Source organism: Pituophis catenifer, unplaced genomic scaffold, assembly GCF_029215685.1.
Source record: "Pituophis catenifer annectens isolate HBS135680 unplaced genomic scaffold, rPitCat1.0.hap2 SCAF_2, whole genome shotgun sequence".
Classification (NCBI taxonomy): Eukaryota; Metazoa; Chordata; class Lepidosauria; order Squamata; family Colubridae; genus Pituophis; species Pituophis catenifer.
The window spans coordinates 229,806,142-229,828,784 of record NW_027256882.1 but is presented as its reverse complement, the minus strand read 5'-3'; the positions used below and the strand labels follow the sequence as shown (position 1 = coordinate 229,828,784).

The following is a 22,643-nucleotide window of genomic DNA, read 5'->3' as shown; positions in this document are numbered from 1 at the left end:
AAAATTAATACAAAAAACAGCAAACACATTAATTCTAATATTAGATTTTACTGTAATCATGTCTACTCAAAAGAAAAAAAATCAGTAGTTATAATACAATTTATTTCTAACTAAATAAAGTTTCCCATTCCAATGGTAAAAGACTGCAGTGCAATGCTATACATATTCAGTCAGAAATAAATTCCAATAATTTCAAATGGAGAAAGTTACAATTGCGTCCTTAAGTTAAGATTGGAAAAAGCATAAATACTTACTTTATGCGTGATATCTGAGAATGTCCTGCAGTTCTCATAACAATACTGACATCAGTAAATGGCTTGGGTTCTATAAAAATTCCAAATATATTCTCATGGAGTATATAATTTATTTTAATATACAAAAGGTAATATATGTAACTGATACAATTTGCAATGATAAAATATCATTTGATATCATTTGCGAAGGATGCAATGAATGAGTTGAATAAAGGAATCAAATAATTACAACACACACACATACACACACAGAGAGGATATAGCATATGAGAGCAATTGAAGCCATTTATTAAAATGAGAAGTACACATTCACAAACATTTTAAATTCTAAATCCTAGCAGGTGCATGCTTACGATAGTTTAGTGACATCAATGATTAATAATTTTAAGATTTCAATGTCATTAGCTAAACCATCTTAAATTAAAAGATTTGTAATTTGTAATAGTTCCAGGCTCACTGTACATTTGATAAGTGAGAGCAGTCTGAACAAATCAGTTTGTTCAGTGATAGAAATGTTCTCTCCAGATTACTTCCACACTTGGAAAGGTAATCATTTTTCCTCTAAAAATGTTTGATTACTCTTATTTATTGAAAAGCACTTCATCCAAGTGAAAAAGGGCAAGTATTTCTGTAATGTTTTCACTTAAAAGTTATATATGTTCAGTTTCTAACAAATTTAGGAAGAAATATATAAATGAATTAACAAGATCTAATTTATCTTACTTTACTCTTTTGCATTGTAAAGGGCTTTTTATTAGTATATTTTAATTTACTTTTCCTTAAGTTATTACAGATGCAAGAAAAGCATAATAATCTATTAAACTGTTAACAAACCTGAATCCAATGAGATGGACTTGGGAGGTTTAATGGGATAGAAGACAAAAGGAAATATGGCTCCAGGAATCTGATTTTGTATCTGATAGGAGCAATTACAGGACAATACACTGCAGGTTAGAAATGTTTTCACTTTAACATAAATTGTTATGTCCTAGTTTACAAATTTGAAGTGCAGAATTCCCCAAACAGAAGTCTTAATCTACAGAAGTCAGCAGCTAATCATGCCTTATTGGTTTGTCTGTCCAACAAAAGTTCATTTTAAAATTTGAATTTTCATACATTCTTTAAGTATAGCCTAATGCTGATATTTTTAAAACAAGTAAGAGGAAATAGTGTTAAAACTATACATAGATGATTTTCTATTATCTGTTTTTCATCATGAATTGTGGGTAATGTGATATACCTGTATTCTATAGATTTGTACTCTGAAAGAAGACTGATGTTCAGAGGTACTGTATTGTAGTTTTAAAGCTGGCAAAAAGCTTCTTCTCACAGGAAATTCAAATGGCTGCAATATTTTCATGTTATTACCAGTAGGAGTCAAACAGACCTGTTATAAGACAAAATCCAAATTGTAATTAATTTTTAAAATTAACCTTTCAAATCAAAGGTCACAGTATAACTCAAACTAAGCATTTTTAAATTCCATATATTTCTAAGTGACATTTCATATACTTAGCCTTTCAACTGTATGCAATTGTAATGACAATGTTTTAAACTTTATCCAAATATGCTAATCACTTTGTTTTAAAATTAACAACTAAATCTTCTCCAGGATTATTCAGAAATAACTCCAATTCAATTCAATTGAATCTCATCTTTACTAGTAACAGTATATGCTGAAAGAAAGCAGAAATCTAGAGACTGCAGCATAAAACAATCCTGACTACAATCCTGTCTCATTCATTTAAAATTTAGTTACTGAATTTAGCAGTGTTACTTCCCACATAATCTTGCCAAAAGAACATCAGCAATATAAGAAGTAGAGGTATTTACCATATTGATTTAAAGGAAAAGAAAGCAGGTTAAGATAGAAGTGACAATACTGAAGAGGTTAGGAGTACAAACGCACACACACATATTTGAAGACAGGCTGAAGAACAATGTTAATTGATATCAGAATCTCTATACCTGGAAACCCAAGTGATATGGATTCCATAAAGGGTTTAAATTCAGTCAAAATGCAGGTATCTGTATATTCTATATCTTTAAGAGACCAAAAATATGTTGAGAAGTTCTTCATTACATTGTCATAGAATCTTAAGACTATCAAGGAAACGAAATACAAGACACCATGCTATTTATGAAAATAGGAATAGATTTTCTGAAAATTCAAAAATAATCAAATAATCTGTTGTTTTACATAAGAAGTCTACTGTCATGTTAGAAGAGTTTTGCCTTCTTAAGCAACAAGTTCATCTGTTTTCATCCCCAAGTACTGCACTATATGCATTCAAACAAACACATCATATTCAGAAACCTGGAACAGAGAATTGCCTCCTTGGCTGTTATGCTACAGATTATTACTTTTTGCTGCTTGAACCAGTGCAAAAAAAAATGATGATGTGGTCAAATTGAAAAGCATAAATCTTAAATAAGGACCAGCACTGGGACAAAGAAAGAAAAAAAGTTTTCTCTCAGGAACTGACTATACTGGGATGCTCTCTAAACACTTACATGATGGGCTAGTCTAGACACTGTTCAGGTTCTTAAGACAACTGAATCTGACAAAGGAGTTTTGCTCAGGAGAATCAAGAGTGACAGTTGCAAATTGCCCTAGCAATTTAAAGGAGAAGAAATTAGGACCCAGCTGTCCTGAAAACATTGGCCACCAGGCAGGAAATTTCCCATAACTCATAAAAATTACAAAAGCTCAGTAGTTTCAATTACACGTTCAATTGCACATGTTAAACTGGGGGTAGTTTGGTTAATTATATAGTTTCAATAACTCTAGGCTGCAGATCAACCACCCGTTTGAAAAAACAATGGTTATACAGTACAAACCAGGCTTCCTGTCCCCCTTGCAGCTGAATCACATTGCAGAACAGACACCAAGGCCAGGGATAAGATAGAAAAAAGGTGATGCCACAGCAGACCTGCTGGAACAATTAGGACCAAGCAGATCATGGCTTCCAACTGACTTACCTCAAATCATCTCATGCATGTATCATTAACATGTCCAGACCAGAGCACCTAAAATGATTTTAAGTTACTGGCTGACAATGAAATATAGAGGAAGGCATGATAACATATCCAGGGAAGTGATGGAACAAAGAGGCATTTGGCTTTGGCCTAAAATAATCATGGTTTTTCTCAGAGTTGTTCTATATTTTTTTTCTGGGCTTTGTCATTCAGGCCTTGACACAAATAGACTTATTTCCACAAATTTCACCAGTGCAGGACGAAGCAAAAATACGTTGCTCAACTGCAACATATTAAATTAATTAAATTAAATGCTTCTATGAATTAAAATAAAGTAGTTATTGATCAAAATATTTATAACCCAAACTATCTTAGGGGATTCCAAGATAGATAATTAAAAACAGCCAAGTAACAACAAAAACTATTCATCCCTCGACTTGGAGAACAATGAAAAACTACTTAAGGAAAATAAGGGCTAATTCATGCTCTTTGAGAAAAACAAAAATATTTTTTTAGAGGATACTGAACAGAAAAGTTTATGCCCCTTTCAATTTGCATAAAATTACAGGAACACCATGAACTTTTGACTACTTCCAGAAAGTTCTGAACATTGTTCTGAGATCACAAAGGAAAACTACAACAGATGAAGAAAGGGATTTCATCGTCTCTCCCAGGCAGCAAGAAATAGTTATATTGCATAATTTTATTAAATGAAACTTACCAAGCCTCTGCTATGGAACAAATGACATGTATGACATAACATTAGAGAGAGAAAGGGGAAAATGTGTGCACATGCTTGAAGGAATCTGGTATTAGCATAAACTTCAATTTACCGGAATATTATCATCAAGTTCCACTACTTTATTTTCTGTAGGTGAGTTATCACAGTATTCAATAAACTCTTTCTCCAGCTTGTCAGTTTGCTTCACACTTAGTGGCTTCCATCTTGACTTTTTCTTGGGTTTTGTCTCCCAAATTACATCAGAGCTTGCAAATAAATTTTTTTAAAAAATTATCAAATTGTAAAACTATGATAAACAATAAAACTTCATTAAATCTTTGAGATTTACTAACTTGAAAAACATCTTCATTATCAAAAGTACTTCATATTTTTAAAAAAATTGCATTAAAACTTTTTGGAAATATAAATTATTCTATAACTGAGGTGTACTTATTAAAAAGACACTAGTAGCAATTCAACTGTCATAATCCTCAATTATTTATTGCATATAAATTACATATTCTATCAAGTATTAACTTTAAACTTGGAATTTATGTAGCTGGTGCTTGTAACTGTGCTAATAAATCATCATTACTTGCCTTTAACAATTTTAAAAGCAGCATATGATGGCAAAGTTAAATTGTTTGTGCATAGTTTATTCAGATAGAACATAAAAACCGGCCACCATTTCAACACGTACAAAAGGATTCTAGTTACATTTGGGCTAGTAATAGTTCCTATGCATTACGCTCACTTCTAGAGTTAAAGAATCTAAATTACAACATCAAATATAATTAACTATATAGTAAACAGTACTAATATTAAGAAAGATTTTAAATTTTAATTTTTTTAGTTTTTTCAAATGTAAATGGTAAATTGAATATATTAGTTACCTTGTGATTCCAATGTAAGCTATTTCCTGCCTTAAATAGTTATTTACTAAAGAAATTCCAACATCTTGCAATGATACAATTATTTCTTGTTCTGCTAATTCCACTTTTTCACTTTCATATGTCATTTTGAAAACCTTTTCGTCTTCAGTGAATAAGATTATACGCTGCAAACCTTCAAAAAATGAAACTATAAAAATGTCCTTGGCTCCCACTTGAAATGGTGTCATCAGGTCCTAAAATAAGAGATAAATATTAATTATCAGACATTCTTCAAAGCATTGTTGCTCAGAAACTTTTTATTTCCAATTTTGACAACAGCAGTGAGGCAGACCAGTAAAAATATGCTGCCTTCTCCATGCTTAGATAATAAATTCAGGATAATCCAAGAACAGTTTATTCTGCACCTAAGGCATTCTGAGAATGCTAGTTGTATAAGACAGTCTAAGAGGATATTAATTAAATTAAACTAAAATGAAGGTATTTACATAAGATTCTCACAGCTTAAAATAAACTAATCTTTTAATAGGGGGACATCGTATTTCTTTACTGAAGTCACAGAGAATTAAATTGTAATAATAACATGTAGTGCATCTTACTAACAATGTAGCCTTATTATTATTACACTTTTTAAAGCCTCCAGAGGTCAATCTTATGGGGCATGATTGCAATTAATAAATTAACTTATGAGTATATCATATTACCATTTTAAGTTTTATACACACATACAGTATGAACTATATCGCAAAGTATATGTGATGCAGTGTAATTTATATTCTATGAGCCAAAGGACTATGAAAGGAAAGTACTGTATTTTTTGGAGTATAAGACGCACCAGAGTATAAAATGCACCTACCTTTTTTGGTGAGGAAAAGAAAAAGAAATCTCTCTCTGCCTCTGAGCAATTTTGTCTCCTTGCAGCAAACAACCTGCTTTACTTTCATTTTCAGCATAGCTTGATTAGCACATGGAAAAAAAAATCTGCTCCAGCAATTTACCTCTTTGCAGCAAGCAGCAGAACCCTGCGCAAAACAGCTGAGAGCAAATCAGCTGAGAGTCGGGAGGCCGATCCAATCAACTTGTGCTAATTAGGCTGTGCTGAAACTGAAAGGAGCTGTTTTTTCTTGCTGTTTGCTTGCAAGGAGGTAACTGCTGCGAGGCAGAGGCCAAACGGTGGGGGGCAGTGAATGGGCGGGGCTACATTCGGTGTATAAGACACACCTAAATTTTCACCTCCTTTTAGGGGGAAAAAAGGTGTGTCTTATACTCCGAAAAATACGGTATCTTTATCAGTGAACTGAAAAAGTTACAGTATCGAAACAAATAATATTCGTAAGAATATTCTGCTTTAAACAGAGTGGGTTTTGAAATACTGTACATATAAGGATATAAATGTCAGAATAAACTAACATGGTTTAATCATTGAATTATTAGTATAATCTGATATATCACAAAATGTATACTGCATGTATATTAGATTTTACAGCAATTTTTATAATTTATTTCATGAAGATGTTTGGAGGCAAATAATATAATCTCTCTATAATTTATACATAATCACCTAAAGATAGGTCCTATGTTTGTTGTTTTCAGAATCAACTCCAATGCTTTCCACAATCTTAATATATATACCAAAGTTTGATCTCTCACAGCATGCTATGCTATGCTATGCTATGCTATGCTATGCTATGCTATGCTATGCTATGCTATGCTATGCTATGCTATGCGTATTTGATTACAAAACTTTTCCAACATAACCAAATGCAGTCTATATTCAGTGGAGTTATTTTAAGTATATATTCTCAAAGTAAGATTTAAATTTTGCTAATTAGAAAAGCCTTCATTCTGAATGTTCTGGAGACATAATTACAGATGATTTAATCAACTAAAGAAAAACAATATATCTGATACCAGCTATTAACTAGTGTCTGTGTTGTCCAAAACAAGTGTGGACAATGTCACAAATTATAGATACTCTTATCCAGATAAAACCATAAAAAATCAGATAGGGCATATCTATTAGCTGAAGACTTGTGTAAACTTATTGAGATAGCTTAATTCTACTTTATTTTAGGATCACAGCATGTTGCTCAATTTATTCAATCCTAGATTTCCATTATCCCTCTCTTCCCCATTTCCTGCATGTTTGCTGTGTTTTAAACATTATCCCTTCTAAAAACTAAATTATTTGATTGCTAAGTATTAAACTGATTTGAAACATTATACATACATCTTTCTGAGTTATTTCTTCACTGTTCTTTCCACATTTCCATTTCAGTTTTCTAGAACCTACAGGATCTGCCCATGTGTACAGTACTGCTTTATTTGGTTCTAATGTTTCTTCCATTGAAGTGAGAGAACTGCAAACAAAAATAGGAAAATCTAGATTTCAATGCAAAATATATCCTCACCAAATTTTTTATCTTCCTTCCAAAGCAATTATTTTTCAGTGTTATTAAATTTCTGTCAATTAATTCTGACAATTCGATTTAAACATTCTCATGTTACAATGTTCAATTTGAGTTTTTAAAATTTAAATGATAAAAGCTTATTAATATATATGTACTCTGTTTCCCCGAAAATAAGACATCCCCTAATAATAAGCCCAATCGGGCTTTTGAGCGCATACGCTAAAATAAGCCTCTCTCCGAAAATAAGCCCTCCCCAAAAATATTTAAATGCAGAGCTGGAAATCGGGTAAGATGGCAAGAGGAACCCCATCTTGCTCCAGATGCCCCAAAATAATAAGACCTCCCCGAAAATAAGGCCAAGCGCTTATTTTGGGGTTCAAAAAATATAAGACAGGGTCTTATTTTCAGGAAAACACGGTAGACTTAACAGATTCATTTCTCAGATATTTATATTTCATTTTAACACTGCTGCTTCATATTCTATGTGACAGGATTATGATAGATTGAAAAGTTTGTTTTACTTGAAAAACTTTTCTTTCACTTTTGTTCAGACAACAATAACCAGTAAACTGGATAGACTAATTTATCAGTTGTGTTAGATACACTATTAACAAGGATATGCTTATAGAACATGATCATTATTTATTCATACAGCACTAAATTTTATCCTGTTTATCTTTAACAGTATACAAATAAATCATTGCATACATACCTTTGTCCATATTCGATTACTTCTTCTTTGGTATGATTAATTATCAGAAATGGGGCTGCACCATCATGGTAATTAGAGAACGTAATTGTTGTTGAATGTTCAGCTAGAGTAATATCCACAGTAATGCCACCAAGCTAGCAGATATGTAAAGATGAAATGATATATAATATGCATATTACATCGAGGATTCATTCATATAATTCAAGAATCTTAATGTTTCTGATTCAAAATTAATAGCAAAATAGTAGATTACTACTATTATTTTAAAACATGGAAAGGGGTTCATGTTCCCAAACCATTACAAAATGCCAAAACCTGACAGCACATTTTAGTCCTATTCACTGTGTCCTATTCATTATTATCATAAAAATAATTGTATTAATTGCGGACATTAAAGTGATGATGGTAGGTTTTAAAAGTTTAAAGATAGTCATACACTTTAACATGGTTTCAAATTAAACAAATGTATTTATTTTACGTTAAGCTTATGAGATCATATTAAATAAGAACACAAGTATATTTGAAAAATAGTGCATCTCCATAAAATTTTGATATTACTTTACTTCATTGCAAATACACCAGATTATCTTTAAAGTCTTAAAAAAGTAAGGGAAAAGGAATTCATTGAGTTAGCTTGGAACTTCTTATGGCGCAGTTGGGCAGCCAAAGGACATATATTGCCTTCAGCACCCTAGACTACACATCAATTGACATCAATTATCAAATTTTAGCCATAGAAATTTAGCCAGATGGTATGGATAAGCATAGGAAGAGGGAGCAGTTTGAGTCCTTTGACATTCCAACTTAAAATACTCCTCAGAAACTTTCAAAAAGCAGAAAACTCTCAGCTTTACCTATTACATTAAAATTGTGGCATCACCAGCCTACTATTTATCTGTTTAAAAGGTTGGGAGGCAAAACTGTAGGCAATCTATCATCCTTTTCTCATTTAAAATTTATCTCTATATACTCACCTTCTTATCTAAGTGAAGTAGTAAGCAATTTTCTTGTTTATCAAATTGTATAACATTGGGTGGAATGTAAGAATCTTTTACTCTAACCTGTAACTTGCTGTCATTATTTTCAGGCCAAAATGGAATACACTGGAATAAGAATGAAATGCATTTATAAAGAAAACATAGAACATAGGAACTATAGCTATCAAAAACAGTATTTCTTCTTTCCTTGAATACAGTTATATAGTATACAAAATCCTGAAAGCCAATGGCTAAATATCACTGAATACTAGAAAGAGCAAAATAAAAATGTTAGTAATTTTTTTAAAATCACTTTTAGAAATTTGTATGTCTTTAGAAAAAAATACAATTAGTAAAAATATAAAAAAAAACCTTGTGAAAATATAATTCACATGCTTCAATTTATAAAAATAAAGAGAATTCTAACTGCAGTTTTTAGTAATTGGTAGCATAAAACTAGAATATAACTAAAATAATAATAGTACTGCCTTGTTGGATAAAGGGGTATGCTAATTGGGAAAGTTCAAGTTATATGCAAAATTTCACTGCTTGAACTTAAATTGGTGGAATTAACTTTGGGCAATTTGTATTGTTTTAGTTATAAGAATAGTTGGTTAATAGTTATTGCCAATTTTCATGCATTTAAATTTTTTTTATCATATGTGGCTGAGATTTTGAGGCAACAGTCAATCAGATATTACACAATTTTTAAAGTATAGGAAAAATACATATATGGTGTTGTAGCCATTTTGTTTCAAATCAGCACTTTAAAAATAATAGGATATTGTTGAATATTGCATATTTTTTTTTTATTTTTTTTTATGCTTTTGAGTTATTGTTGAGTCTTGGCAACTGCCTGGACTAATTGCTGCAGTCTTCTTGGCAATATTTTTGCCATTGCATTCTTTCCAGGGCTGAAAGAGAATGGCTGGCCCAAGGTTACCCAGCTGGCTTCCTCGTTTCTGGCCTGGTCCCTTAACTACAATACTAAACAGGCTTCCCATATTGTGTATAAGTCTTTTGTATTGTAATATACAATAAGGTAAATAATTATTAACATAAAAGCTAACAGATGCAAACAAACAATTCATACATGAATTGTGAAGTTAAATTTTTTACAATGGATATAAAAACTCAAAAGTCTTAAAAAACTTACCTGTTGGAAAAGTATTGGTATCCAATTTTCATTGCCTTCTTCAGCTACTTCTAAAATGTATGTACTTCTATTTGTGACCATTAAAAAAGGTGTGAAAGTCACTATTCTAGTGATATTAAAGCTGCTATTATGTATAGTGACACCAACCTGGAAAATATAAAATTCTTTAATATAAATCAGTCTCATTATTGTTAATAATGTCCTTATTTTTTTCCTAAATGTTAATATTTCTGCAAGAAAAGATACAATTCACTCTGCAGTGAATGAGAGTGAAATAAATTCTGCGAAAAATGCACAATGAATTATTTTGCTTCCGAAGACGTATTACATCTATACTATATATCAGTTAACACATTTAGCATTATCTACCGTGTTTGTCCAAAAAGAAGGCCGGGTCTTATTTTCTTTTGAACCCCGAAAAAAACGGCTAGGCCTTCTTTTTGAAGGGTTCTCATTATTGACTAACCTCATGGCGGTGGCACCGATAGCCCCGTCCAGCAGGAGCCCGTGGCTGGTCCACCTCTTCTGTGGCCAGTGGCCACAGAAGAGGTGGACACTTGCCGCCATTCGCACGCATCACCTGGCCTCTGTTTTGCCTTCAGATGCCTTCCAGAAAGCCAGAAGGTGGAGCTTAATTTTGTAGGTGGGGCTTAATTTATGTGCTCAAAAACAGGATAGGGCTTCTTTTCAAGGTGAGTCATCTTTTTGGAGAAACACGGTAGTGTACTAACTAAAAGCTACTAACAATAGCTTTTTCAAAATTCAGCCACATTTTGTTCAAGTTCCACCCCTATTTGTAGATTGTACCTAAAATTGTATCTTCAGCATCAATAATAAGTAAAATACTAAGCATATAAAACAGGGATGTCAAACTGGTGGCCTGCGGGCCGGATGAATCACATACAGGCCATGCCCACCACAGCTTCGTGATTGGGGAAAATGTTGCAAAACATCACGTGACAGCAACATGACGCCAGGAGTTTGACACTCATGATATAAAATATTAAACTGTGATGCTTGCCATTAGGATTCAGGTTGATTTAAATTCCCCCCCCTCCCCACAGGAGCTGGATAGATATCTGCAATACATTTTCTGCTAACATATCTTAAAGCTATTGCTTATGGGATTAAAATTTGTGACCAGATTTAGTCTAAGAGGTAAGTGAATTGTGCACTTGTCCTAGGCAATGAAATGAAGCAAATACTAAGTCTATCCGGTAATTGTGAAGCTGCTTGTTCAAGATTTTGAAATATTGAAGAAAACTGAAATGAAATGTAGGGGATGGACTGGCTTGAATATGGTTAAAAATGGAATGCTTTGGAAACTTATTTGGAAGTCAAACTTGTTAAATGAAATAGAATTTAACTTTAAAATACAAAAATATGGCTGCAAGAAAAATACAATAAAACAACTTACCTGGTATTCCTTTTTGTGGCTCTTACATTTTACAAAGCCATGACTCCCAACTGTATCCAGGGAAAAATGATCAGAAAGTTCACTGTCTGTCACCATGAGCTGAACCTGTAAGGAGGAAACCTGTTATTCAACCTTTATCATGAAAAGAATTAAAGAAAAGAAAAATAGAAAATTGTGAATATTCTTAGTTAAATGAAACCTGTAAAATACTGTACTTTGAAGTGCTTCATTTTCTCATTTTAGTTAACCAACCATGCATTCTTTGAGCATACTCCAGTTCATTTACTAGCTATAACAACACTCAAAACCTTTTGGGGTACTAGACACCCTCAAATCTTCATTTGGCTATTTCAAGAGGAGGAATTGTTCCGTCTTCTTTTTTTTATACTTCAGCAAGTATACCAGCCCACTTGCACCAGCAGAGGAGGCATGTTGTGGGACCTGTCAGTCAAGGAACTTTGGCTGGGGGGTGCAGGAGAAGGGCCTTCTCTGCTATGGCTCCTAACCTTTGAAATATCTTACCCACTGAGGAGAGATCAGCTCCCACCCTTCTGATCTTCCATAAGGGTCTAAAGACCTGGTTCTACCAGATGGCTTGGGACCCTGATGACCAAGCATCACACTTGAGGAAGCTGATACGTTAAGAGGCAATCCCATGTCTTTCCTGAGCATCCTGCTCCTTTCCCCATCTTTTAACTATAATTTTTTCTTTGATTATAACTCAATTTTTATTGTTTTAGAAATATTTATCTTAATAAATATTTTAATTTTAATGCTGTAACCCACCCAGAGTCATTTTGAAATGAGATGGATGACAAATAAATTTGATAAATAAATTTTAGATTCCCTGAAGACTTCCTCTTTTGGCTGTTTAAAAAAAGTAATAATGTATATGATAACTATCTTATAGAATATGAGTTCAAGAAACGTTTCAAAGTTACAAAAGATATAATGCAGAATTAACTGTTATTTTTTCTTAAAGTATTATAGAATAGGGATTACTTATTGATACTCTTAAAAACCATATTTTTTCAGTGCTGTGTTAAAAACAAAACACCTCTTCCTGTGTCTTAAATATAACAATTTATTAAAATACAATTATCATTAATAATGGCTTGTAGCATTTTTTATAGTAATAAGATTCAAAGTACTGGAAAACTAAATATGATAAGATAAAGTTGATTTATGAGACTAAAATCAATACCTTGTTATCATGATAAAAGTGTTTAGGCTGGAAAGAAAAGAGAAGTGGCAACTTGTAGTCAGGTGGATGTTTGCGGTGAATACCATCGGCTTTATACTGTAACATTCGACCCGTCTTGTTGACCATCCAATAGGGACTGTGAATTGCTATAATCACTTGTCCTGTAGCATATGTCACATGGATAGCTATATCCAAATCTGTCTTATCCAGGTCACTAGCGCATGAAAATGTGATGAAACTAATTTCTTGTTGATTTGACTGGATGCAGTATTCAGTAGTCCAATCTTTATCAAGATAATTAAGTAAATGCAATTCCAGCTTGCTCTGATCCAATAATGCATTATGAATCTGAGCAGAACATCCAGCTTCTAGAGCACTAGGTGGGGTACTATATCCCTATGAAAGAAAAGTTTCAATACAGTTATAAAACATATAATCAATACACTATTTCATTAAGTAGTGCAATTGTTCATTAACAATTGCACAGAATGAAATGGAAAGCTGTTTGTATTGAAATATGACATCTGAAGTAATTAACTTTGTGTTATTTTCTTGGGGGAGTCTGGTAATAATTAATAATAAATATAAAATAAAATAGATGGGAAGTTATAAGCAATTCTATTATTGAAAAAACACTTATTTCCCACATATTATATGGGTTTTTTCTTTATACCATGATTCATAACCCTCTTTTTTTTTTTTTATTTATTTATATGCCGCCCTTCTCTGGAGACTCAGGGTGGCTTATAATGCGTTAAGCAATAGCCTTTTGTATATTTATACAAAATCAGCTTATTGCCTCCACAAACTGGGTCCTGAATTTACCTACCTTAGAAAGGATGGAAGGCTGAGTCAACCTTGAGCCTGGTGAGATTCAAATTTACAGTAATTGCAGACAGCTGGTGTTAATCACAATGCTATTAGTCTGCTGAGCCACCAGGCCCCCTTCAGCTTGTTCTTATAAAACTTCTGAAATGTTTTGAATTAGAAATGTTTTTATTTCAAAATGCTGTTTCAAATTTGAGACAGGCTGCTCTCATCTTATTAGAAAAGTTCTGTTGCTTTCCTTATTTTACCAGAACGATTCCAAAGTGAACTTGTTACCGGTAATATCAGAAATGCATAAAGACACTTACAGTGATGTCACTAGCTCTTTTTGGACTCAAAAATAGCTCTTCTAAGGTTAAATGGAAAGCTTTAAGCTGAAAACATTTCAAACTTGAAGTTTGCACACTTTTTCACGTAATGAAAAGAAATTACATCAGAAAGTAACTTTTGAAGGATTTGAAATAAATATTTAATTGGGCAGTATGTAGAATTCTTTAAAATCACATTCTTACTAAGCATTTACCTATTTGCAAATTTATTGTATCAGTGCAAATATATAATTGCAATTAAGAAAGTTACCAAAGATACCAAATATTTATCCTTGTGATGTAAAATAAACGCTCCTCAGATCAAGAAGCAGAACAGCTAATAACTACTTTACTAAGACTAACTGAAAAAAACACTAGAAACTCAAGAGAATTTTCTTTCATATTTAGTGTGCATATGCAGCAGCAACTGAATTCTGGACATGGCCAAGTATATTTTGAGGAATTTAAATGTCATTTATTCAGGGAAACTGAGGGTATATTCTAAATTATAAGATCCAAAGAAAGGGAAAGGGAATTAAAAAAAAAACACTACCTCTAAAGAATAGGCAATCTGATATGGAAGTAGATTGCGGAGAATAACAGAAGACCACAAATGAACAACATATGGTAAATCCCACTGATCATCTGTACACGATGAAGTTATCAAAGTATCTTGCATTGGAACAATGTTGATAATAAGTGGATGATTAGGTGATTTTAAAGACCGGCATTTCTTCTGTAGCAATTTGTCAAAATTCTTCACCATTTCATCAAAGCTAACACCTTCACTGGATTCATATTCTCCAGAAATTTCAGTTTCATCAATTACTGGTCGAAAAAACAGTAATGACCTGTGAATAAACACAATAGTTATTCTTATTTTCCTTTTCTATTAAGAATATTCAATACTTCTATCCAGGTTTAAATAAATGAAACTAGAACACAATATAATTAGAAGCAACACAAATAATATTAAATGAACTGCATTCAAATATATTGTAAATGTAACCATTCTGGATTATGGGTCTTTTGTTGCCTTATTAAGTAACATCAGTGCATGGCCTGGTTGACAGGTCACCTATTTTTCTATTCTGTCTGCCTTCTGCAAGTTTAGATGATGGTCCTATGGATAGATGTAGTTATCCAAATCATCAATGTTTTGGGGCAAAATATTTAGTTGTCATAAAATGGAAAGGTGATAAAATGGCACAATGAGAATGTGTTATTATTTTCTTGTACTTGGATATTATTAATTTATAGTCTAAGAGAGATCTTTCAACCAGCAGGAAAGAATAAGAACACTCAGTGAGAAACTTTAAAAAAAAAAAAAAGATTAGAAAAAAAATACCATTTGAAATGATTTTGACTTAAAAGCAAAGACTGTGATTAAGAAAGTTTTAAAAAGATAAATGAGACAATAATTTAGAAAGGGTTTTTTTTTTGTTCTTTAATGAAATTACCTTTGAAAATAGTAAAATCGACTAGACAAATGACTGAAGCTTCATGGGAATATTGATGGTTTATTGTTAAATAATTAGTTAAATGAGAAAAAAATTGGTGGAAATTAAGAAGAATAATATAAGCCGCCTCCTCTCCACCAATCCATCTTTTTACTGATTATATTGATGTATTTATTCTAGTTGTGTTCCTTTGTGATTGTTTACTTTATTGTTCCATTATTTTGCTTTTGTTCTGTTTACACATTTTATTTTTTGTTCTTTTTATTATTGTAAGCCCCACAGTGAGATAGACGGCAAACAAATTTTACAAACTGTATGACTGTATCTATGGATCGGTGGACATAGAAAAAGCTTAAAAAAATGGAATCAAATATAGACATCGCTACAGAGGATTTTAAATATTAATATTCAATAAAAGCCAGAACCTTTCCTTTTAGAACAGATGGACAATTAGAAAAGAGTCATAGATTATGTCAAAATAACGGATTATATGCACAAATGATGGAAAGATTCAGCACTACGCACTGTAGAGGAATAGTTGGTAAAATTGACAGAACTTGCTGAGAAAGCCAAATTGACTTCTTTGATTAGAGAAAGGTTATTATAGTATTGACCTTCATCAATGACTGAAAACCCCTAATGGACTTTTTGTGTAAAAAAGAAAATGCTTTTGTGACTTATGGTTTTAATGATTAGAAAGAATAGGTTATAGAAGAAGGGAATTATGATGTAATCCTAGAGAAAAAGAGAGAGGTTTGATTAGAAATGTATGTACTGTATTACACACAGTAACACGAGAGGAAGATTAGAAGCCATTTCTTTATATTACTTTTCATGTTTTCTGTTTTTCTGTTTCTCTGTCTCTTTTCTCTCTCTTTTCTCTTTTTTCCTATCTTTTCTTTTCTTTCGCAATTACTACAGGTAGCCCTCAATTTACCATTCATTTAGAGACCATTCGAAATTACAATGGCACTCAGAAAAGTTACTTACGACCAATCCTCACATATAATGATTATAGCAGCATCCCCATGGTCACATGTACAGCATTTACTAAGGTTGCAGTGTTTTGGGGCCACGTAGCTGTCGTTTGCAATCTTTTCAGATGGTTTTTGAGAAGCAAAGTCAATGGAGGAAGCTAGAGTTGCTTAATGACTGCATGAATCACTTAAACACTGCAGTGATTCACTTAACAACCATGGCTATAACAGCTGTAAAATCGGGTGCATCTCACTTAACAACTGCCTTGCTTATCAATATAAATTCTGGTCTCAATTGTGATTGTAAATTGAAGACTACCTATATATCTTTTTCTTTGAATGCACTTTTTGTTATATATGTAAATCTTAAATAAAAATTATTCTAATTTTTGTTTGTTTGTTTGTAATAATTTCCAAGGATTAATAAATAACTGGGAAATATTAAATGGCAATGTTAAAAAGGAAATAGTCCTGAGAGTATAAGGCCATTAATAATGACGCAAACAAAACATAAAAGAGTAGAAACTAAATATTTAATCCAACTATATTCCTTTACTAAGGAAAAAATACCTAATAGTAATTATTTCTTGATTTATTACATTTAGAAACTAATTTACCAATGGATATTTACAAAATAAATATATGTACAGAATATGTACAAAATAAATAATAATGTACAAAAAAGAAAATAATTACCTATAGGAAGTTAATGGTATGTTAAATTCATTATCTGGTAGTGCTATTCCTAAACATTTTCCATCTTCATAAATACTCAAAGGAATTGAAAAATGATTCTTTATCTATACAGAAAAATAAAAAGTTTGTGTCAATTGACCAAAAATAACTAGGTTACAATTTCATTTTATCTGCTAATTAAATCTCTACTCATCTGAAAAATACAATGAAATTTAACATTTAGAAATTTAGGAAGATGTGATATCCATTTTATAAATACCTTTATAAAATGTTTTATATTTGCTCTGATATGCATAGGAAATAAAACAATCAATTTTCCCAAACTAAGATTTTATAAATAAATAAAAACATTATACTTGGGGGAGATTTCCACTACTCAGTAAACTTTAAAAGAAAATATCTCACCTGAATTGGAGAATGTACAGTTACTATCTTGCTCCCATCAACAGTATCAATTTGACAAACAATAGATCTTACAACACCTGAATCATTATGTCTAACTCTGTACAAGCTCCGACCCACTTTTGTCAATGGGATCTTGTCAGTAGTAGAATGATTCTGAGGAGCTAAAAAAAATTAAGACAAAAACCTTATGAAAAATGAAGCCGTATAGATCTCTGTGTGGCTATGAAACAGAGGGAGGGAGAAATAAAAGTACCTAAGGTAATTGCAAATATATAAATAACATTTAAAAAAAAGAATGTAATGTATCAACAAAATGTTGTTTTGTGTGCATTCATTGATTTGAACAAGTGCTATAATAAAAGGAGCTTTAGTTTAACTTGTATTCTTCCTTTCCTAATTTATTAATGCAATTGTTATCCTCTGTCCAATCAATGTTATTTTTCTTTCCCCATAATCCAAATTGAGACATTGGAAGCTAATTTTAGAAAAATATTAGTTACAAGACTCAGTCACAGATATGTGTAATATACAGTTTGATCCTGTTATATAAATGAATGCTAATTTGTTCATTTTCCCCTGAAAAATTAATTAGGTGTCAGAAAAACAGCTGTTAATGTAGTGTATTCATAATATTAATGAATATAAGCCATGAGGCAATAGCAATAGCACTCAGACCTATATATCGCTTCATAGTGCTTTTACAATCCTCTCTAAGCTGTTTTACAGACTCAGCATATTGCCCCCAACAATCTGGATCCTCATTTTACCAACCTTGGAAGGATGGCAAGCTGAGTCAACCTTGAGCCAGTCAGGATTGAACTCCTGCTGTTGGCAGAGTTAGCCTACTATACTGCACGCTAATCACTGCACCACCAGTTAGAATACATACACTAGATAGTTATTTAAACAGACTTAAGTTGTTTTAAACTTTTCTTAAACACCATGATTGCATCATATACATTTAGATGTTGACTAATAGACATTTCAGGTATACTTACTGAGCCAAATGTAGAATACCTTGCTGCTTAGAGTGGTCATTGCTGTGAACTGGTCTTGCTCACTTTTAGTTCTGATATATTCCATATTTAGACTTTGCCCATCTTCAAGATGAAATGAATTTGCTGTTGGTTCAATATTAAGAACACTGAAGGATTCACTGGGCAAAACAGTGATGGAGACTCCTAAGGAATTTATTAATACAAAAGGGGCCCTATCTTTTTTGAATATTTCTGAAGCCTCGGTAGCTGCTTCTGCAAATGCCTAACAAGAATAATAAATCAACAAAATTTCAAATTAATAACTTTTTCTATAGATGATTTTCTTCACTTAAGGCCCAAATCCAAATTTAAATTTCACTTACCGTGCCTAGATTACTCAACATTAATAGCCCACATTTGGATAAAGTAATGTTCAACTGATTTTGAGAATAAATAGTTATTACTGTTTTATATTCTGGCACTTTATAGTGTTCTTCTTCTGCCACTGATTCAACAAAGGCTTTTTTGTTTTTCTTTTTCATCTTAAAGAGAAAATATTTGGGACATGTAAAATTAGAAACTAGAAGTGAACGTTATTTAAAGTTTAGAATGCTTTGTAAAGTTAGCCTAATTTATTAAAAGTGTTGTTAAATAATACAAGATGGTGGGAAGAAATATAATAAATATAACTTTTAAAAAATAATCTTTATTAAAAGTTTTTTTAAATAGAAGACAATATAAACTAAACTAAGAAAAGAAAAATATAGAGTTGAGGTACTAAATAAAAAGGGGAAATAGAAAATAAAAGAGAAAATAAATATTTAAAGAAGTGACTTTTGATTTTCATCACAAGTACAAACTTAATATTTGTTCATCCCCTTATAAGGTTACATATAAGTATCTTCCCGTAACTCATTCCTTATTAATATACAAATCCATAAATTATTAACATTTCAGTTCTAGTGCCAGAAAAAAGGGTACCCAGAATTTTATAGAAACATGTTTCATTTTTAACCTTGGTCAAGCAAACCAAATTGTACTCCTTCCTTTTGCTTCCAGTAATTAATTTATTCAGATGTTGCATGATTTGATCTTTTTTCAGTTTTTCCCTCCATCAAAAAGGCTTGAGGCTTTAGAAAGCTTCTTTGATAAATATAGTAAAGAATCATTATCTAGATCTTTGTATATCATTTGCATTTCCATTTTAAATGTCATCTCTATCTTATAATGCCCATTTTTTAAAAAATTTCCTGCATATAAACAATTTATTTTCTATTTTTTCTGTATCTGATAAGCTTCATTTCGGCTGTTTATCTTGTAAATGCTTGGTATTCTTTTTCACATCTGTACTTTCTTCTTTAATATCTTTTGGATATATTAGAAACAGACATCAGTGCTGACATGGCAACTCCTAGTTTCTGTTCCTAGTCTTCAAATATCTCCTGCAATATTTCAAATGTCATAACATTTTCTGTCATTTTGTCCCAAAGTTGAACAAAGACTAAAGGTAAACCTTTCTCTCCTTTTTACTTTCTGTTTCCTTTTGTGCCTGGAATAAAGTCCCTTCTAATGTCCAATTACTCAAAGTCTCAAATTTCTGTTAGAATTTAAATAAACTAAATAATTAAGTTTGAAAGCATTATTTATTTATATAATTATTTCTAACGTTTTATAGCAAAAGCCCTAGTATTCCAAACCTGTCTGGTCTTTTAATCATGTATAACTTTTTTGAATTAAGGTCTTATTTAGTTTTATACCATTTATTTCAAATTCTTTAAGTTCCTATAGTTAATTTTTCTTTTATTCTAGAGTGAAGGGAATCTCACAAACAAAGATTTTAATAGCCTGAAGACAGTTAAATAGGTAATTTCCAAAGCTGATTAGAAAGTGAGTTTACCAAACGCAGTGATTTTAAAAAGACTCTGCCAGGGTTGAGAGTATGGTTTCCTTTTTTACCCAGAGATCTTCTTATTTGGAGAAGACCAGACTACTTGCCGGTGCTTTGATAATGGCCACAACATTGTCTTTGCTTGTCTTTACTAGCTCATCATTTCTCATAAGAAAATATCAGGAGGGAGGATAATAAATATTTCAAGAATATATAACTTGTTTGGGAATTTTTGTTTCAACTAACGTATTGATTACAAAAATGCCAACATTATAATAGTTGTGGTGTCTTTTGAACAGAAAGCTGAAATACAGTGAAACATTTTAATAGATACATTCAACACAATAAAACACAATCTTTGTAAACTATCAAAGATTAGAATAAAAGGAGGTTTTGGATAGACATGTAACATTTGTTAGTATGTAACATAATGTATTCAGTTACTGGAGGGAGATAAACCTGTGTGCAACAAAAATAAATACATTCCTATTTCACAATCATATTCTTCCAAAGTGGAGAATAGAGTTTCAAACTGTACTATTTTCAGTCCAGAACACAAATTACTATGGAGAGACTAAACAGTCAGTGGACTTTAATACACCTTTACATCTGCTTTGGAGTTAGGAATACACTGAATTATGTTCTAAAACAAGGAAACTTTTCTATTCAAAAGTAACAAGCAAGAAATAATTCTTCTCAAATAAATTTAACAAGATCATATATTTAACATTTTTATTACAATGACAGATCATTTACTATATTTGTTAACATATCTGTCCTATACTCAAGTAAAATTATAATTCTAAACCATACCTTTAATTCTAGAACCCATGGTCTGAATTCATCACTGTTTTCTACTTCTAGTGGCTCAAGTAATGGTTCCCAAACACCAAACATTTCATTGAAATAGTGTACCTGAAAATTAAATGAAGTGTGAAAATTAGATTATATCAACTTGAATGAATTGAAAGTGAAGAGCAATAAAAAAGAAGATAAAGAAAGTTCATCCCTTACTATATAAAATATAAGGAAGAGGAGGAAACTGGAGGAAGAATGCCTCTACACCAAGGATGGGTTCTACTTACCTTTACTACCAGTTCGCAACGCAGCTGTGCACATTCAAAATAGCATTTTGATGACATCGGGGTCAGTGGGCAGAGCCTCCCGATGTTTTTATTACTATAGAACCGGGGCGAACCGGGGGCAACCCACCACTGCTCTACACCCTCTTTTCTGGCTTGTCATCACAGTGAAGTCTCGATTTTGGATGTTTGTATAAGTAGTACTTGACAAAGTTGTAAAAATGTTAAATGGGTCATCATGTTACTGACCCAATTTTGCAACTATTTGTGTGGTTGTTAAGCAAGCCTATTATTCACTATGGGATGTTTGCCAAAAACTGGAAGTAAATGCTGGGTTTTGGCAAAAATGTTGTAAATCATAGTCACAAGACCGCAGGATGCTGCAAACAGCCATAAATGCGGGCCAGTTGCCAAGGGCCTGAAAAGTAGTTCCATGATCATGGAGGGCGGGGGTGGGGGGGCTTTTGGAACTTTGTAATCAGGTTGTAAGTACCTTTTGAGGAGTTCGTTGGAACTTTGAACAACCATTAAATGACTGGTTCTAAGTTGAGGACTATCTGTATTGTGGTAAGATGGAAGTTGAGAAAGGCACTGAAGATATGCATCAATGTAAATATAGCTTAAGAAATATTATTCTTAGTTTAATGTAGATTATTCAACAGCTATCTGGTGGTAACAGAACTTTTTGCTGAATTTAAAATAGTAGGGAAAATGTCAACCAACATATCCCACTGCATAATTATTTTTAAGCAACCTAAAAGGTGAAGCATATTTTGAACATTGTACTGACCTCTAGTTCAAGACGTGATGAGAGATTGATTAGACTACTCCAATTTTTGACTTCTCCAGAAAATGAGGATTTTGCTGAAAGCATTGGTACTGTTTTGTGACCAACTCCAGCTTCAAGAGTTATAACAACAGTTTCAATTTTCATTGTTAATGACTCTCCTGTAGGAATCAACTCAGCTACCGAAGCAGGATCTTTGTTTTCAATGGACTCTTCAAGAAACCACATATTTAGATTTTTAATATTCTTCTTATCCCAAAGATCTGGCGGTACTGGGCTAAGATCTTTTTCTGCAGTCTCTTTGGTTGGGAAAAGTGCTGATGTGATAGTTATAACTGTATTTATGATAAAAGGTGACACCTGATTTAAAAAAAAAGAAAATTATGGAGTTTAAAAAATTAGAAAATCAAAAATTACTAAAGTATTAGATATAATAATATAAGGAGAATTATTTGTTTGAAATAGACAGGAGTCCACTTTAAATTATTATGTAACATTTACTTAATAGATGAGT

At 32.0% G+C, this 22,643-nt stretch overlaps 1 protein-coding gene across 1 annotated transcript in view; it reads right to left on the bottom strand.

Annotated features, from left to right (window-relative positions):
• VPS13A (vacuolar protein sorting 13 homolog A) overlaps positions 1-22,643 on the bottom strand; it is a 125,119-nt gene that overhangs the window by 30,878 nt on the left and 71,598 nt on the right. Inside the window, exons 41-58 of the mRNA XM_070938650.1 lie at positions 22,133-22,489; positions 21,074-21,175; positions 18,756-18,914; positions 18,394-18,655; positions 17,396-17,556; positions 16,991-17,094; positions 14,411-14,708; positions 12,722-13,117; positions 11,518-11,622; positions 10,101-10,247; positions 8,942-9,070; positions 7,968-8,101; positions 7,075-7,204; positions 4,848-5,080; positions 4,067-4,220; positions 1,495-1,641; positions 1,089-1,170; positions 255-324 (exon numbers count right to left, since the gene is read on the bottom strand). Coding sequence (XP_070794751.1) covers positions 255-324; positions 1,089-1,170; positions 1,495-1,641; positions 4,067-4,220; positions 4,848-5,080; positions 7,075-7,204; positions 7,968-8,101; positions 8,942-9,070; positions 10,101-10,247; positions 11,518-11,622; positions 12,722-13,117; positions 14,411-14,708; positions 16,991-17,094; positions 17,396-17,556; positions 18,394-18,655; positions 18,756-18,914; positions 21,074-21,175; positions 22,133-22,489 — 3,170 coding nt within the window. The remainder of the gene's footprint in view (positions 1-254; positions 325-1,088; positions 1,171-1,494; positions 1,642-4,066; positions 4,221-4,847; positions 5,081-7,074; positions 7,205-7,967; positions 8,102-8,941; positions 9,071-10,100; positions 10,248-11,517; positions 11,623-12,721; positions 13,118-14,410; positions 14,709-16,990; positions 17,095-17,395; positions 17,557-18,393; positions 18,656-18,755; positions 18,915-21,073; positions 21,176-22,132; positions 22,490-22,643) is intronic.